Source organism: Sarcophilus harrisii, chromosome 2 (genome assembly GCF_902635505.1).
Source record: "Sarcophilus harrisii chromosome 2, mSarHar1.11, whole genome shotgun sequence".
NCBI classification, from domain to species: domain Eukaryota; kingdom Metazoa; phylum Chordata; class Mammalia; order Dasyuromorphia; family Dasyuridae; genus Sarcophilus; species Sarcophilus harrisii.
This window is the reverse complement of record NC_045427.1, coordinates 589,786,395-589,805,942: the sequence shown is the minus strand read 5'-3', so window position 1 is coordinate 589,805,942 and position 19,548 is coordinate 589,786,395. Positions and strand designations below refer to the sequence as shown.

Here is a 19,548-nt window from a genome sequence, read left to right as displayed (position 1 = left end):
TTTCCCCCCCCCCATCTCCCGCCCAGCTTTATATTACTATTCATTTAAGTAATCTATTGAAAAATTTTACAAATTCTTTGAATGAGTGTGGGGGTCCATGAGTATAGGTGTGGAAACTCATGTATCTGTCAGGTTTTTCTTAACGTATTGATTAGTTTTGCTGATTTTTTGTTTCTATTCCTCTTTTTATTCTTTAAGAAAAAAAATTTTGTTATGTGGGATGGTATTTTTGGGAAGAGAAAGAAGAGGACACAGAGAGAAATTCAGGCTAGGTAAAAAATTAAGAATATCAATAAAAATATATTTTAAAAGGAAATTTATTTATTTTTTATTAAATAACTTTTTATTGACAGAACCCATGCCAGGGTAATTTTTTACAACATTATCCCTTGCACTAACTTCTGTTCCGATTTTTTCCCCTCCCTCCCTCCACCCTCTCCCCAAGATGGCAAGCAGTCCTCTACATGTTAAATAGATTACAGTAGATCTTGGATACAATATATGTGTGCAGAACTGAACAGTTTTCTTGTTGCTCAGGGAGAATTGGATTTAGAAGGTATAAATAACCTGGAAGGAAGAACAAAAATGCAAGCAGTTTACATTCATTTCCTAGTGTTTTAAAAGGAAATTTTTAAAACTTTACACAAACAAGTACAAATGAACATGATGTAATGCCTGTTGAATAGACATTGAGCAAAGGAAGGAACTAAAGTAATGATATGGCCTATTGAGAGTAATTAGGTAAACTTTCTGCAGGAGATCAATTTTGAATAGAGTTTTTAAAAGTTGAGAATAGTTCATAAATGGAGGGGTCAGTCTCCCTTTCCTTTTAATTCCTTTTAAATGCACACTTTCCTCCCCAGACAAGGATGAATGCTCTAAGGACAATGGTGGCTGTCAACATGAATGCATCAACACATTTGGAAGCTATGTTTGCCAATGTAGAAATGGATTTGTGCTACATGAGAATGGCCATGATTGTAAAGAAGGTGAGTCCTTTTACCAATTCTATTCTTCTTACATTTTAATTTATTTTTTCAAGCATTTGTTTTTTCCCCTCCTCACTCCCTTTTGTTTTTGAATTATTTCAGTCATGTACAACTCTTCATGACCTTATTTGAGCTTTTCTTTGTAAAAATACTGGTGTGGTTTGCTATTTCCTTCTCCAGTTCATTTTTATAAATAAGGCAGAGTTAAGTGATTTGCCCAGAATCACACAGTTAGTTAAGTTTCTGAGTGAACATGTGTCCTGATTCCAAGCCCTTTCCTCTATCTGCTGTGCCATCTAGCTGACTCTAGTTCCCTATTTTACTGTAAAAATAAAAATAAAAATGAAACCTTTATAACAAATGAAATGCTTCATGATTGAGCAAAATAAAATTCTCCAATTCACCATATCTGAAAATGTATCTTGTTCTGTGTTGTGAATCTGTCATCTCTCTGACAAGGAGTGGATCAACATCCTTTATCTTTGAACCTTTGAAATCAAGGTTGGTAATTTAATGGATCAGAGGTCTTAAGTTTCTGAACATTTTAGAAAAGTTCTTTTATAAGGCAGGAAGTCATGATGTTAGGGCATAATTTCCACCTTTAATCTACTCCTAGGACAATCTACATTGAATTTCTGTCTTTAGAAATTTGGTGATTATTAACAGTAAAAGTGAAGAGTTCTGGAGCATCTTATAATAAATAGTTATTCAATAAATGTTTATTGATTTAATTTCTAATAGGATTTAGAATTGGGAGTGATCTGAGAGATTATCTAGTTCAACTTTCTGAACAATACAAGAATCTCTTATTAAGCATACTTGACAAATAGGCATTCTAACATTCACAGTGGGATTGTCTACTTAAGAGAAACCATTTCACTTTTGGACAGAACCATTGATAGAACCTTCTTATGCTGAACTTAAATCTGCTTCATTATAACATCCATTTATTAGTTGTCCTATGTTCACCTTCTGGAGTGATGTAGAATAATTGGCCCAAGTCAAGCCAATGTGGATTGGATTATATAATGTCTATGTTGTATTAGGACCTGGGCCAAAACACCTAGAGTGAAAGGTTGAATACATTGTGCCATGGACCTTATAATTAACATCATTATCCATCTGAATTACATGCCATATGGAGATAGGAAAGAACATTTAGAATTGCTGTAATTACTATGGATTATGGAGATTTTCCATGAAACAGGTCTAGAAAGGGGAGTACAAGGAGGAGAAATGAAATCATTGCCAAAAAATCCTCCTCCATCCAGTATTAGAGTCAATAGAGGATCCAGAAAGAAGAAACAGAAAAAGGATCAAAGTTGCCATAACTATTCCATTCCTCACTATAGTCATTGTCAATGACTGCCATTTAAGTTCCCATTTACAGAGACAAATCAGAGGAAGAGCATAGTCAAATGGGTATACCCATCACATTTTCTTTTCCAAATGCAAACTCCTATGAAATCTCTGAGCAGGGCCTTGGCCACCAAGGTTGGAATAACTGCTTTGAGACTTAGAGTTGGAGTCCAATCCTAATAGAGAGAGATGAAGCAATGGATCAAAAATACAAATGCTTCATTGATTGTTCACCATTCATTCTCATATATGATCAGTAATAATATATTTTGTGTGCCATAAAATATACCTAAGTCACACTCTTTGCTCAAACTCAAAGTTTAACTCTTACAATTGCTTAATTATCAATGATTTTTACAAATTGTGCAATAGTAACCAATAATAATAATTATAATGATATCAGCAACTCACATTTACCTAACACTCTAAGGCCTGCAAAGCACTTGACAGACATTGTCTCTGATAGCTTCACTCCCCTACTCCATTAGGATTAGTCATGAGAATGTAGACAAGGTGATCTTTCTGCCATTGCCATATTCATTGCATGGGGAAGAGAAGTCTCAAAATCTTCTCTTAAACCAGAGATCATCTTCCTTTTGAGACATTCTTTAAAAAGAAAAACAATCCCATAGAAATAATGGGGGTGGAGGGGCAGAGTTCATTTGAAGAAAAAGAGCAAGTTAAAGAAAAAATCCCCACCTTAAAGAAATTCTGCACAATAAAAAATCCAAAGAGAAACTTTAGTGCAGAATTTTAAAAGAAATTTACAACACACATGACGGAAGATATATCAAAAGATTTTTTAAAATTGGATAATAAATACATTATGGTGTTTAAGGGAAGGTTTTAATTCTTTAGTCTTGTATTCCTTTTTTTCTAATTTAACTATCTTCTATTTTATAATTCTAATTCTTTAATCTATCTTTTCATCACATTGTTAAATATAAAGATATATCAAAGGAAGACTAAAAGAATCAATTTACAAAAATACAAAAGAATGAAAAGATTCAATGGAAGAAGTCAAAGTCAGAGAAAGAGTAATTGAATAATAATATAGCTAGCCATTCATATAATTCTTCAAAGTTTTCAAAGTGCTTTATAAACATTATCTCCTTTCATCCTCATAAGAATCCTATGAGATAAGGAATGTAGGTGAGGTAATTAAGATTCAAAAAAGTTAAATGACTTCCTTATAGTCACACAGCTAGTAAATGGAAAGACTATATTAAAATTCAAGTTTCTCCTAATTTAAGTTAATGTTCTCTCAACTATGCCATATTGCCCTATTGAAACAACAATAAAAGTATAAGTCCTTGATATCATAGAACTTTAAAAAATCAATTGATGACAATATAGAATAAAATAGTACACTTTAAAAATAGATAGTGGAACTCAAATATCAAATTTATTGGGATCTCAGAGGATCCCAAAAAAGACTACTTCATGTTGGAAGAAATAATTAGGGGAAATTTTTTAAAGATTGCACAAGAAGAGATATCAATCTATGAGTGGAAAAAATTCATAAGATCTCAGTATAGAAAAATCCAAAACCCAAGTATCTAAGACACATAATTATTAAATTTCAGAATAATAAAGATAAGGAAGTAAGTCTTTAAAAGGCCAAAAGAGAAAGAAATCATATGGGATAAAATACAAATTAGAATGTCCTCATATTTATTAAAATAGATTTTCTTATTTATTTAATTAAATATTTCCCAATTATATTAATTTTTTAACATTCATTTAAATTCTTTTGAATTCCAAATTCTTTCCCTTCCTCCCATTCTTCCCATATAACATGTTCCCATATTTTTAGGCAATCACACAAGAAAGAACATATTGAGGTGTTTTGTTTAAGGTCAATACATAAAAAGATCAGATTAGATGGAACCAAGAATTACTAATCTTATACATTTTAATATTTTATTTGAAGGAAAACATTTAAAGATTAAATATACTTCAAAGAATTATTTTGGGGGGAAATTGGCAGAAAGTGAAGGAATCTTCATATCATCAAGACAAGAAGTTATTAAAGATAGAAGTAGGATAATATAAACTTATCATTGTCTCCAGTTAAGAATATAAAGCTATGTAACTTTTGTGAATTAAATGGGAACAAGAATTTGAGATGAAATGTGTAATTCATGAAAAATGAAATTTAAAATAGTCCTAAAGTTATAAAGTAGAAGACATTTAAAGTGGAATAAAAAAGGAAAACAAAAAAAGAAAGAAAAGGAGAGGAATATATGATTCCCAGAGGACAACTTCTAATTTTAACTAAAAGTTAATCATGTCTCAGGGAATCACACATAGTTAATAGCTTAATGATGAAATAGTTCAAAAATATTAATTATTTAAAGCTTTAGTTAATTAATTTAAAAGTAGAAGTAGTTATGGAAAAATGGGATAGCTTTGCAATCTTGATAACATTAAGAACAAAACTGGAAAAAAATATCAGAAAATCAATTCAATTTAACCATTATTTCTCAAGTACTTATTATATGCAAGACATTGTGCCAAAGATGCAAACAAAAAAGGTTTTTTTTTATTTCAGAAAGATTATAGTTTTATTTTCTAAATAGAATTTAATAGAATGAATAAATATAAAGGGCTTGAATTCACCCATTAAAAGGAAAATAATTGAATTGAATTAACCAAAATTCATCAATATGTTGTTTACAAAAAACACATTTAATGCAAAAAAAAGTTTAAAATTTAAAAAATTTTACAAGAGAGTTCCTGAAAGTGCAAATTCAAAAAAAGTAGAATGGTAGTATTTATATCTGAAAGAGCTGAATTTAAATCAGAAAGCATCAAGAGAAAAGGTTGAATTTATTATATGGTGATAAGATGAACTTTAAATAAAGAATGTATAATTATATTTTATTTATATACACCCAAGATTTTGGTAGTGGAATAAAAATCAGTAACACCAAAAGAAGAAAAAGATAAGAAATAATAGAGGACTACAATGTTAATAAAATGATAAATCCAGTAAAATAATATAAAACTAGTAATAGATAATAAGTGTTTGATAAACTGGAATTAAATTATATAGAGAAAAATAAATGAATGAAACAGAAAATATGCCTCTTTTTTTACTTCAATGGACTCTCATTACACATGGAACTCTCAAAAGCTTATCACATACTTGAGTATAAAAAAGCTTTGAAAAATTCTTGCATACGGGTTAATCCTATGACTGCCTTTCATTCCTAAGAAGAATGATCTAGTAGGGCACTACAATTCCACAAACATGTATTATAAATTATTTGAAAAGTGAGAGTTAGTAAATAGAAAACCAGCCCAAAAGTAAGGAAAACCTGGAGTTGAATGCTACCACTGAATCACACCATTTATGTGCCCCTACACAAGTGATTCTCAGTGCCCTTCAAGACATTTTATTATAATTTATAGAATAATTATAAATCTGTATTGGTAGAAGGAATTTCCTCATTGGACTTCCAATCCCCTACCTTAATGAAATAACAGGTTCAGAACAAAAATAAAATTTTAATCTCACTAATATAAATTTAATCATCTTTCAGATACCACTTTACAAATAAACATAATATAAAACAAAATATGATAAATATATAGGAGAGGCAAAGACAAATAACAATGAGAAATCCCAGAAGGAAGAAAATTTTTAAAAAGATGAATCTTGCAGGAAATCATTGTTTTTTGTCAGTTGGTGCCTTCCTTGAACTGATTATATATTTTTTTCTAGCTGGCTGTGAGCACAGGGTCAACAGTGCAGAAGGAATAATGGCAAGTCCAAACTGGCCTGATAAATATCCCAGTCGAAAAGAGTGTACTTGGAATATTTCCTCCACTCCTGGTCATCGGGTAAAAATTGTGAGTTATTTCTGTTGATTAGAAAATAGAAATCTACTCTTTTGTTTGAAATGAAATGTTTATGTCAAGTCCATAATTTCAGTCCCATGAATAGCATTTTCTAAGTTACACATTAAGAAAGTGTGGTGATTGAAAGCATGAAAGCTAGGATTAAAGATAGTTTGGGAATCAAATGTTGCTTTTGCCATAAGATATTATGATTCTTTTCTTATTGGTACATCTATTTATTCTCTTGAATCATGCAGGCAAAATAATAATAATCATGTTGCTAACTCATCTGTTTTGTGCTTCTAAATATATATAACAAAGAAAGTTCTGATTCTCGGGATTAGCAGAATGTCAAGGAATATGGATGTTTCTGAGAATTTTATTTTAAGAATAGTGAATATCTATATTGCACTTATGTGCTAAGTACTGTGTTAAGCACTTTACAAATATTATGTCATTTGATTTTCACAATGCTAGGAGATAGGTGCTGTTATATTCTCATTTTACAGTTGAGAAAACTGCAGGATAGAGCAATTAAGTGACTTGCCCAGTATCACACAATTTGCAAGTGTCTGAGACTAGAGTTGAACTCTATCCTGTACTTAATGCTCTATCCTGTACCCCTGTACCCCAGGCATCTCTAAATGGAGAAGACAAGGGAAAAAAACAACAGATCTTTACAACTATAACACTAATATGTGATTTATTATCCCTGTAGGACAGGTATAGAGAGGGATATAGAAAGAGATAAGTAACTCTGTAAAACTGAAAATTACGAGAATAGTAATAAAAATGTCCTAAATCTATATAGCATTTTATAGTTTTCAAAACATTTTCATTTGTGTTATCTTATTTGATCCCAGCAATAAACCTGGAAAGTAACAGAACAAATATCCTTTCCTTTTATGGATAAGGAAATTTAGGATGTCACACCAACATAATATCCCAGCTTCATGGATTTTCTTTCTCCCCAGGGCAGGTTTCCCCAATGTGTGCATTCCAAACAAATTAATCTTTGTCCATATAGGAAATAGGCTCATAATAGTCACTGAGTATATTTTTTAGTCTGAGGAAATAGTGTTTATTTTATTTATTTATTTGGGGTTTTTTGTGTGAGGCAGTTGGGATTAAGAGACTTGCCCAGGGTCACATAACTAGGAATTGTTAAGTATCTGAGACCACATTTGAACTCAGGTCCTTCTTGGTCAGTGCTGTGTCCATTGCACCATCTAGCTGCCCCAATAGTGTTGATTCTGATGGCTTATCTCTGCTACATACTTAGAGAAGTTTTGTTTTGTGTTTAGGAAAACACTTAGTAACTTCTTTGCATATAATTAGCTCTTCCCTTCATTTTCCACTCCATCACATTCCAAGCCTATTGTGACCTAATCCCTTCTCCCCACCTCTCCAGCTTTTTTCACTTCATTCCTCACCATGTTTCCTTCCATCCAGTAAAACTGGCCTCATCCTGACTGTTCTATTAACAGGACATTTCATCTCTTGGATCTGGGCATTTTTTCTGGCAGTCCCCATGACTGGAAGGCTCTCTCTCTCCTCATCTCTGCCTACTAGCTTCCTCTGAGTCCCAGGTTAAACCTCAAGTTTTATCAGTCCCTGGATGAAGGAGAGTAACTATTAACCAATCAACATGATCTAGGTGTGGCCATCAGGGATTTTAGTATAATAAAATATGCCACAAATCAGAGCATGTCCAAGATTCAGAACCACAAATTGGAATTTCAGGAGTTCTGAGATCCAAGAACTAGAGTATGGTAAATATAAAATCAGGAGAGAGTCCAAGGAGTCAATTATTATGGTGATGAAAATGATAGTTGATTTATAATTTTATGGCATCTTTAAAGTTTTCAAAGTACTTACTATACATATATTACCTCATTTGAACCTTGCAATAATCTAGTAAAGTGGGTGCTATTATTACTTTATTTTACCAAGGAGAAAAATGAAATTCAGAGAGTCTGTGACTTGCCCAAAGTAAGAATTTAGTTAAAATATAAAGTGAAATTCAAGCCCAAGTCTTAGAGTCTTTCCACCACATGGATTTGGAAATTCTATTAGAACCCTAGAAGCTGGGATTTCTCAATTTTACTTGATGAGTAAAGTCAATGTGTAACTAGGGATATTGGGAGGGCTATTGATTGTGCTTAATCTCACCCCACCTTTATCTTCTGTATGAGCTCTACTGTGGACAGCTCCCTGTTGATGCTAGACAGGGAGAGAGCTGAATTGCTACTCAGAAGTCTCAGAATGTAGTCACTAATTTACTAAAATCTATAACAATTTGAGTTAAAATGACCTGAAGCAGGATAGAATTTAAGAATTTTTCTTGTGTTTTTTAAAGTTAAAGTCCCTTCCAATGCTGAAATATTCTGTGATTTTACAGATATTTTTCCCATTACTGAAATTCATTAATGATATCCCCACCATTTTCTCTCTGTACTAGGTATGTGTGGAAACTCGTTCCCTCTTCTGCTAACGAGATCAGAGGACCTGGGTTTTCCTTCCTACCTTCTGCTCTTCTTCCTGTTTCTTTGTTTGCCCACCTTTACCTGCTTCTTTCTCTGTCCTCTAGCTTTATTGTTTCCCCTAGCCACATTGATCAGTCTCCTCCTGCTATTTAGTCTAGACCCATGCTCTCTTATCCCTCTTTTCCTTTATCAATGGTTATTTTTTTCCTTTCCTTCCCTACTCTGCTGTTTCTACCTCTAATTCTCAGTTCCCTTTCTCTCCCTCTGGGATCTAATCTATCTACTCCCTAATTCTTCATCACCTCCCATCCCCATCATGGCCATCTCTTGTTCTAATAGGACAAGGTACCAATATATCTCAGAGGACAACCTCTAGCAATTTGCCTGGTATCTGCTATGAACCCTGAATTTTTTACACTTCTGGGGGAAGGGGAAAGTAGTGACTCATTTATCCTATTAGTGCCTATAACAAAAGGGATTTTCTTTTTCTGTTTCTAGGAGATAATCCATCCCTCTGGGATACTGGCTGTGAGGGACTACCCACTGAAAGAGAACAATAGTATCATATTGTGATATAATCTCCTTGGAGGCAGGGATTGTCCATTTGTATCTTTATATTCTCAGTGCTTAGCATGGTACCTGACATACTGCAATGGTTTAATAAATGGCCATTGATGTCTGTCTTACTTGTTTCTTTACAATTCTGTCCAAATTGAATGACCTATGGGCAGGAGCTACTTACACAAGATAAATTGAGTTTTTTTCCCCAAGAGTCCAGATCTGGGAAGACATTGCTGCTCCCTCCCCCTCTCCAGACACTACCAAAGGGAAGTAACTGAGTGCTGGTCAGCATGTCGGACCTCTGGACTCAAGCTTCTGGAGATGACATGACCTTTCCCTGGCTTCTTCTTTTCTGTCTCATAGACTTTTAATGAATTTGAAATTGAGCAGCACCAGGAATGTGCTTATGATCACCTGGAATTGTATGATGGATCCAACAGCAAATCCCCAATGCTCGGCCGTTTCTGTGGCAGCAAGAAGCCAGATCCTGTGGTGGCTTCTACAAACAGGATGTTTCTCAGGTTCTATTCTGATGCTTCAGTGCAGAGGAAAGGTTTCCAAGCAAGACATAGCACAGGTATACTGAGTGATCACGAGATAGTTAAACTTTAAATGGCCTGATGTTCCAACACCCTGACTTTGCCATCATCTCTAAGCTTTCTCCTCCAACTACCTCCTCAGATCAATTCCAGCTTCATAGTCCCACCTTCCCCAGAGAGGCCCATTCATAACTCCAAGAAAGTAATCATTTGAACATTTCTGTTCTTGTCTTGGAGGCAAGAAGTCTTAAATACAAAGTCAGACTTTCGACAAGTACTTTTATCTTTCCAGGTCTCAGTTTCCTCATTTGTAAAATGACACTTTATAATTTTATGCTTTTATTTATTTTTAAAATCTAATTTAATTTTTTTTCAATGAGCAAAAATCGATTTTCTCTACTCTCAACTCTCTTGCCCCATTGAAAAATTTCTGTAATAAATATTTATAGTCAAGTGAAACTAATTTCCATATTGGCCATATCCCAAAATACATGTCTTAATTTGCAACTTGAGTTCAACACCTCTCTATTGAGCGGTAGATAATGTGCTTCAATCACCAGTGCTCTAGAATCATGGTTGCTCATTGCATTGTTCAGAGTCCTAAAATATTTCAAGATTATTTATCTTTACAGTATTGTTGTGATTACATAAATTGTTTTCCTGATTCTGCTCACTTCAATCTATATCTGTTTCTACAAATCTACCCAGGTTTCATATAATTTTCCCCTTCCTCACTTCCTAACAACATGATATATTTAATTTATTAAACATATTTATATAATATATAATTTATATATGTAAATAAATTTATTAAATATAATATTTAATTCATATTCCATAATTTACTTAGTCATTCCCCAATTAGTGAGTATCCTTTTAGGTTCTATGTCTTTTCTCTCACAAATAGAGCTGCTGGGAATTTTGGGGGGGTATATGTGGGTCCTTCTTTCTTTGATCTCTTTAAGACAGATCCTATTCCTTCACTGACCTGCCTTTACTCTTGGCCATAAATTAGGAGAGGGGCAAAGGCTGGACAGGGATAAGAGTAAGATGTGGCCCTTTTGCAACTGAACCAGAGTGACTTGTATCTTTACTCCAGAGTGTGGTGGGCGGCTGAAGGCAGAAGTCCAGACCAAAGATCTCTATTCCCACGCCCAGTTTGGGGACAACAACTACTCTGGTCAGTCTCATTGTGACTGGGTGATTGCAGCAGAGGATGGCTATGGTGTGGAATTGATATTCCAGACGTTTGAAGTTGAAGAGGAGGCAGATTGTGGGTACGACTACATGGAGGCCTTTGATGGGTACGACAGCACGGCTCCACGGCTGGGCAGATTCTGCGGCTCTGGGGTAAGTCCTAGAAGTTAAAGTTCTGAGACAGAGCTCCCGTGACCCATGGCAGGGAAACAGCAATGGAGAGAGGTCTGGATCGGCGTATTGGGAAGGGGATGGATTTGGTGGAGACTGATGGCAATGAATTTCATTTAACTTTGGCAAATAGAAGTAAAGACCGTCAGAAGCAAAATTCACTGAAATTGGAACCATAAAAAAACTAGTCCTATAAAAAGTTGGTGTTTGGTTTTGAGTATCAAGAGTAGATATTGATTATATGTATTGATTTCAGTAAATATTCTTTAATTTGTTCTTCTATGCTACATGAAGAATATAATATTACTACTAGTGGTAGTATTATTATTTGTGTGAGCTCTGAATTTTAAGGAGGAAATTAAAGTTGTCCAAAAGTAGAATTGGCTACTTCCATTAAAAGTCCTTCAGCACAAGCTGGACAATGACTTGTATGGATTCTTTGGGGGGCATAAGATAAGATAAGTAAGTCGAGGACCACTAAAACCCCTTCTAACTCTGATATTCTATGTTTTTATGTGTTTGGGGCTGAGTTTTTTGTCAAGGCAAGAAGCTATTTAAGAAAGCAGAGTTTGAGCCCTTGGTCACACGGAAAGGAAAATGATGTCTTGGGGCTGGGTTAGTTGCTTATATATTAGAAACTCAGTCAGAACCTCTTTTAGAAGATCTGTTATTTATATCAAAATGAGTTACAAAATGAGAGTTTCAGCACAATGGAAATAGATTTAGTCTCAGAAGACCTGAGACAAATCTCAGATTTCCAACTAACTTCCTGAATGACCCCGGACAGATCAACTCATCAGTCTTAGCTTCTGATTCTCTGTTTGTAAAACACGAGGATCATGTGAAGAATTGTAGACCCATGTTCCTCTGGAAGTCAAAATCCTAGGGACTCGGTCTTTGCAATTTACACCAGTTGCCACTAGGTGGTGGTCTTGCTTCTAGCCTTCCTACAGAACCAAGTCTGGTGAATTCAGACCTGAATCATTCTTGAGCAAACTGACATTTTCTCGGCAAAATATTATTTACATATATAACTATTTGGGCCGGTTATGTGGAAGAAGAGCTATGTAGAGTCATAGCTAGTAATTCTGATGTCGAGATCAAGGAACTTAGAGCAAGCATAAAAGATAAACACAAATCAACTTTTTAAGGAAAAAGTCATGGTATGGATGAGAGAGAAGAACACAATCTCTTTTTTATTAGTATTATATTTTTCTGCATACATATATAATTTTTATTATTTATTTTATAAGACTTTGTGTTCCAATTTTTCTCTCTCTTTTCCTTCCTTTCCCCTTCCAAGAGAACAATCTGATAGAGGTTAAATATGTGCTAAGCTTTTAAGTATATTTCCATATTTGTCATGGTTGTGCAAGAAAAACCGACCAAAATGGGGGAAAAAATGACAAAGAAAAACCAAACAAACAGTAGAGTATGCTTTGATGGACATTCAATTTCCATGGTTTTCTCTCTGGATATGGATGGCACTTTCCATCTCATGTCTATTGGAATTGCCTTAAATCACTGCATTATTGAGAAGAGATCCCTCACAACTGATCATCACATAATCTTTTTTTTTAATAATAGCTTTTTATTTACAAGTTGTATGTATGGGTAATTTTACAGCATTAACAATTGCAAAACCTTTTGTTCCAATTTTTCCTCTCTTTCCCCCCACCCCCTCCCCTAGGCGGCAGGATGACCAGTAGATGTTAAATATATTAAAGTATAAATTAGATACACAATAAGTATTCATGACCAAACCGTTATTTTGCTATACAAAAAGAATCAGACTCTGAAATATTGTACAATTAGCCTGTCAAGGAAATCCAAAATGCAGGTGGGCAAAAATATAGGGATTGGGAATTCAATGTCATGGTTCTTAGTCATCTCCCAGAGTTCTTTGCCTGGGTGTAGCTGGTTCAGTTCATTACTGCTCCATTTGAGCTGATTTGGTTCATCTCCTTGCTGAGGATGGCCAGATCCATCAGAATTGGTCATCATATAGTATTGTTGTTGAAGTATATAATGATCTCCTGGTTCTGCTCATTTCACTCAGCATCAGTTCGTGTAAGTCTCTCCAGGCCTTTCTGAAATCATCCTGTTGGTCATTTCTTACAGAACAATAATATTCTATAACATTCATATATCACAATTTATTCAGCCATTCTCCAACTGATGGGCATCCACTCAGTTTCCAGTTTCTGACCACTACAAACAGGGCTGCCACAAACATTCGTGCACATACAGGTCCCTTTCCCTTCTTTAGATCGTCACATAATGTTGCTATTACTGTGTATAATGTTCTCGTGGTTCTGCTCACTTCACTCAACAAAGATTCATGGAAGTCTTTCCAGGATTTTCTGAAATCAGCCTGCTCATAATTTCTAATACAACAATAATATTCTGTTCCATTCATGTACCACAGCTTATTCAGCTGTTCTTCAAATAACTGGCATCTAATCCGTTTCCATTGAGAAACAAAATCTCAAAGAAAGACCTTGAATAGTCTGACACATCAAGCCCAAGTATGTGCAGAGGGGCCTTGGAAGAAAATTGCTTTATAGGGTGGTCTCTGAAAGATAGTTACAAGGGAAGGAATGGGCCAGGCCAGTTTAGAAAGGGCTTGTCTGAAGTACAATCACCATGGGGGAGAGGGATATAGTGAAGAAGTTGCCATCTGGTAGTTATTTTTAATTATTTTCCAATTCAGCTACTTATCCTTACTAACTAGTTGATTGCTGCCTGAGAGGCAGTGGGTAGAGAGCCCCACAGTCAATTCTCTAGGATAAGAGTTAATAGCTCTTTTTCTGTTATGGACCTCTTTGACAATGTGGTGAAGCCTATGGAAGCCTTTTCTTAGAATTTTTTAAAAAAATTATTAAATATATAAATATGTAAACATAAAGGAAACCAATTGTATTGATATGTTTTTCAAACCATTAAAAAAGCACAAGTTCAGAAACTCCAGACTCTTGAATAATGGAATAGTTGCAGATCTGCACTGGTGGAGAAAATTTCTTCAGTGACAGTTCCCTATATGAGTAGAATCACAGATCTATCTAAAAAAAAAGAAACAAAACAAAACAAAAGAGCAAAACAGGTATTAAACTCAGCCATTTCTATTCATGTTCTGTCAGTTTCCTGATCACCTCACCCTAGTCAGACAAGAAGGCAGCAGGCTCACTTTATACATTTTTAGCTTTTTAAGATAGATTTTTATCAACATCTTTTGCTTTTAGATCACCTAGTTTCCTCTTGTATCTCTACTTTCCTCCTCCCAGAGAGCCCTACATTATAACAAAGAATTTTTTAAAATAAAATAAAAAGGAAGAATTTTTTTTAAAATTTGATCAATATGTTGAAAAAAATCACCCATCATATGCAATTTTTCATCCCCTCTGCCCTAATGATCCTCTTTCCTTAAAGAAGGGAGGTGTTTTCTCAGAACTCTCAATTTTTTTTGCTAAACTTTCAGATATTCTCACAATTAAAACTTTACTTTGTTCTTCCAAGATTTTGCTCCATGTTTCATTGAAATATTCTGGTGAACAAAAGCAGCTTTTGCAATGCCCTTCTACTCACACACACACACACACACACACACACACACACACACACAAATGTGTATTTTTTACTTGCCTGACTAAACCACTACAAGGACATCTCTGCTTCTGATCTTCCCACTAAGCGCCCTGTCTTTAATGAAGTTCTTACATAAAAGGATGGGCAAATGTTATTCAAAGGACTGAGTGATGATTCTGGCAATACACAGGGAAAAGTGGGTTATCTGCCTCATTTTTCCCTCAGCCACAGGAGCAGAGATTTTGAGCTAGAAGGGACAGTCTAGCTCAAACTCTTTCTCTTTTAAACACAGGAAACTGAGATTTAGATAGCTTAAGTACCATAATCTCAGAGATCAGAATTGAACTCAGATCCTTCTGATTGCTGACTTAACACTTTGTGTTTAAAAGCTACAGCAACCTCTCTCAATTCTTTGCATTCTCTCCCTGTGGAACCTGGACCAGGGCAACAACTTCCTGACAGGTGTCTTACCTGATCTCTTCTCCATCTGCTCCATTTCCCAGGACTTTTACAAATTGTCTTAGCAGGTGCACATGCCTCCATCATTAAGAGCCCCTCTGCTCTTAAATTCTCTCCTATTACAAGCCATGTCATTCACATCTCTCTCCCTCCTTACTTTTTCCATTGCCTTAATTCTGGTTTTTGCAAACCTAAAAGTATCAGATGCTGCAGAGATATCAAGAGAAATAAAGACTACATAAAAAGTCATTGGATTTGTGATAAGCAACCAGTGAGAAAGAAGTTTTACTAGAATGGGGGGAATAGAAGCCTTGTGGGAAGCTTTGGTCACCTCACCGCCACTTTCTCCCCACCTGGACTCTTCCCCCTAATCTCTGAGCTATGATAGGTGAGCTTCTATCCCCAAGTCACCTTCCAATTTCCTCCTTTCCCCTTTTATGTGCTGTTTTATCTCCAATAGAATTCAAGCTCCTTGCGGTAGGAACTGTCTAGCTTGATTATGTGTATATTCTATGCACTTAACAAAGTGCCTGACACATAATAAGCTTTAATTAATGTTCAGTTATTTATATATATCTATTTATGATATATGTTTATTTCTTTATATATGTATCTATTTATCCATTTATACATGTATGTATATATCTACATATTCATCCATCCATCCATTTATCCATTAATCTATGTATTTATCCATTTTTTCCATGTATATATGAATATATGTATGCATGTATCTGTCTGTCCTTCTGATTTATCTATCATGGTGGACTACAGTGGAGCCCTAGACTTAGAATTATAATAAAAACTGGATTCAGATCCTGCCTCTGACACTTGTTAGCTATTTGACAAAAATGGTCAAATCACTTCATCTCTCTTCTCAGCTTCTTCATCTGTAAAATGGAGCTAATAATAGAGGTAGTCTCCTAGTCCAAAGTCCAGGGTAGGTAGATTCTTATATATGGGGTACTACAAAAGTGTTCATGCAATTTTAATCTATTAAGAGTTTACTTCATAAAGACTTTTTTGGGAAGTTTTCTATATTATTATATAATTAGTCATAGATTGTTGTGATCATATGCAGTGATGTTATTCTCCGATTTATTTAAATGCTTGTCGTTATAATTTCTTCTTTTCTCAGCCTTTAGAAGAAATCTACTCTGCAGGAGACTCGCTGATGATACGCTTTCACACCGACGACACCATCAACAAGAAAGGCTTCCATGCTCGGTATACAAGCACCAAATTTCAAGATGCTCTCCACATGAGGAAGTAGTTCCAGTGCTTCTTAAATACCAGTCACCATCCTCGATCCCACACCTGGTGGAGTTTTATTTTCTCCAACAGCAGCACTCTGTTAATCTGACTCAAAACAGTGCACAGTATTTTCCTCCAAGCCAGACTCAACATCCAGCCTTTCTTTGAAGAGAATGAACACGACAGTCTATTTTTCAATGACCAAGTAGTTCCTTTACTTGTTGCATTAGCCCTTCAAAAATCAAATGGTCCAAATGATGGACCCCAAAGTGTGGTTTGAGTATTTATTAGTCATATCAAGATTTCAGTTGAAAGGAATTATGGGGCATCCAAGTGATACCAGAGGATCCACTGCCTTTCTCCCTGGATGGAAGGATGGTGGATGAATGATTGGGTGGGGGATGGGTTGGCCCCTGACATTGTCCTTCCCTTTCAGAAAGAGTTGGATCATATAGGAAAGGATGTGATCATGTTGGGCCTTTCCCCCAGTCATGGATTAAGTGACAAGCTTGATAGTTGTTGATTTAGATCCACTGTGCATTAATTTAATTCCCCGCATCACATCACTCTTCTGCTTGTAGGGAGTCACAAAGAGCTGCCTTTTTGCTCATTTCCAGGGCATATTGAACCATAAGTATACAGGATCTTAGAACTGGAAGGTCCTACACCTTCACTTTACAGATGAGGATACCGAGAACCAGAGAGATGAAGTGACTTGATGAAGGTCACATTTCTCTCTAGGGGCAAACCTGGTCTCCACACTCGGGTTTCCTAACTCCCAGTCTTTCCACTGTACCACACTGCCTCCCAGAAGCCTGTGGCCTGCCGTAGGAGACCAAACCAGGAAATCCTCTGCACTTCTGAGTGCAGGCAGAGAGATCGTGGATCTAAGGGAGTGGATTGGAGCTGTGAGAAATGGTTAACAACAGTGGGCAGGAAGGAATTACCAGTTTCTCTTTGCTTCTTCTCGATCACCATTCTTTGTGTGAACATATCACGGAGCCAACAGTCAGCAAGGGGCCCACCTTGTAGCACAGAGAAGCCACTGGACCGCCATAGGGAGAGCCTCAGTTATGCTGAAAAGAAATTATTTTCCAGCCTCACAGGGGCTAACTTGTCTCCACAGTAGCCAGGACCCATTTCATTGGCAAAAGGCATGAAGGGCAAATGCTCTTCAAAAGCCCAGTTCTTTTCAACTAAATAGCCTAGAGCTCGGAAAAATTGTTAGCTAAGTGAGAATGATCGCATCGTGGCCCAGATTAATTGTCTGCAAGATCCGCCGGCAGATTTAATTAAGAAAAATGGTCTCAAGCAAGTTCCTTGAGATCAGTCTACCAACTGGTGATCAGAATAAACAAGACTTGGCATTTCTGTGGGAAAAATGCAAAAGCTGAATCTTGAACAATTGTACAGCATCATGATTTAGTTTTAGGGGGAGGATAGTTCTGAGAGGCATTTTGTTAAGGCAAATGTGGGTATTATGAGCTAAAAGCTGTGGTGTGTTAGCTTTAAGGAAGTATTTATGATTAAGTAATTTATAATGATGTTTACATAACCTTAAGTACCATTAGGTAAGAAGTTGGCTGTGGCACATATGTTTCAGATATACATTGTTCTCAGTAATGTTAAAGACAACTCCCATAGTTTTGGGGACTAAATGAAAGTCATTTAAACTATAGTATGTGAAGAAAGTTAAAGTAATATTTTAAAAAATTGGAAAATCCTACAATAAAAAATTTATCCAAACAAAATGATGGTTGGGAATTAAGAATAAAAGTTATACAAAGGTAATGGGAAATGCATGAAAATATTTTCTTGCTTTAAACAGGAAAAGCTAAGTAATAATATATATGTATGTATGTATGTATGTATGTATGTAAAGGATCAGTAGTCAAAGCCTTAATAAATGTAATTTGAAAATGTTATACTTGTTGATCACAGTTTTACATCAGGCCATGTAAAATGTTCTAATAGAATGTGTGGTACCTTGTGTTTGCTTTAAATAAGTTCTATTTGAGCTGTACATCAAGGAATGTCACTCAGTATTACATAATAATATAGAGCACTTCCCAAAAGTCCTTAAGAAGTAAACTCTTAATAGATTAAAACTACATGAGCATTTTTGTGGTATCCCATATATAAGAATCTACCTACTCTGGACTTTTGGATTAGGACATTAAGACAACGTGTCCACATTCAATTTTCGCCATACATTTTAGTGATTTCTATCATAGTGTTTTGCTTCCAAGAGAGTTCCCTCAGGTGGGAAATAATGGTGGGAAAAACTGAAACCAAAGTCAGGATGAAGAGAAATAATTCAGTTATATTTCTGCCTAGGAACTTGAGGCACTTCAGTTTCCAGGTAAATAAGTGGTAGAGTCAGAATTCAACCCTAGGTCTTCTGATTTCAAAACCATCCTTCTTTTCACAATAACACAATAACATGTTACAAAATTGCTCACATTATACTTGAAACTCAAGTATTTCACATAAAGATCTTATTTTGAAAAGAACAATCAGCATAATTTCAGTCTACAGATAGCCCAGACTGTGGTCCTGTCACTGCATTCATGAGCTAACATTTGAAACAAGGAGACTCCAGAGAAGACAGAACAGAGGATTTGGATCTTTAGAGTCCAGCTTGTTTTTGTTCTTAAGACAGTCCTTGTTCAATGTAGTTTGTATTTGGATCTCCTTGATTGTCCTTGAGTAGAACCTTTCTTCCATCCGTGACTCTTTCTTGCCATTTGGACACGAATTGGAAATTCTCATGTAGACTCTCAGAAACACAAATTTTAATTAAGAGTTGGAGAGGTTTTATGGACCTTTTGTTCCAACCCATACTCAAAAGGAATCCCCATTTATCTGTCAAGTGCTTATTCAGGCCTGGCTGGAAGATCTTCAATGAGAAGGAACCTATCCCATCCCACTGTGGCCACTTTGAATTCTTAGAGCTCAGGCAGGCATCCCCTTCCAGCTTCTTAACAAGGGCATTGACTTCCCTCTGAACCAGACAGAGACTATCCCAAGACTAGCCCAGATTTATCTTCCCAGGAAGGGCTTTCATAACGTCAAATCTCTGAACCAGCCAAAAAGGAGATC

At 35.5% G+C, this 19,548-nt stretch overlaps 1 protein-coding gene across 1 annotated transcript in view; it reads left to right on the top strand.

The window, feature by feature from the left end:
* The window catches only part of TLL2 (tolloid like 2), a 156,209-nt gene extending 137,838 nt beyond the window's left edge, over positions 1–18,371 (top strand). The window contains exons 17-21 of the mRNA XM_031956177.1: positions 864–989; positions 6,079–6,206; positions 9,605–9,818; positions 10,880–11,130; positions 16,331–18,371. Coding sequence (XP_031812037.1) covers positions 864–989; positions 6,079–6,206; positions 9,605–9,818; positions 10,880–11,130; positions 16,331–16,465 — 854 coding nt within the window. The 3' untranslated portion in view covers positions 16,466–18,371. The remainder of the gene's footprint in view (positions 1–863; positions 990–6,078; positions 6,207–9,604; positions 9,819–10,879; positions 11,131–16,330) is intronic.
* The last annotated feature ends 1,177 nt before the right edge of the window (positions 18,372–19,548 follow it).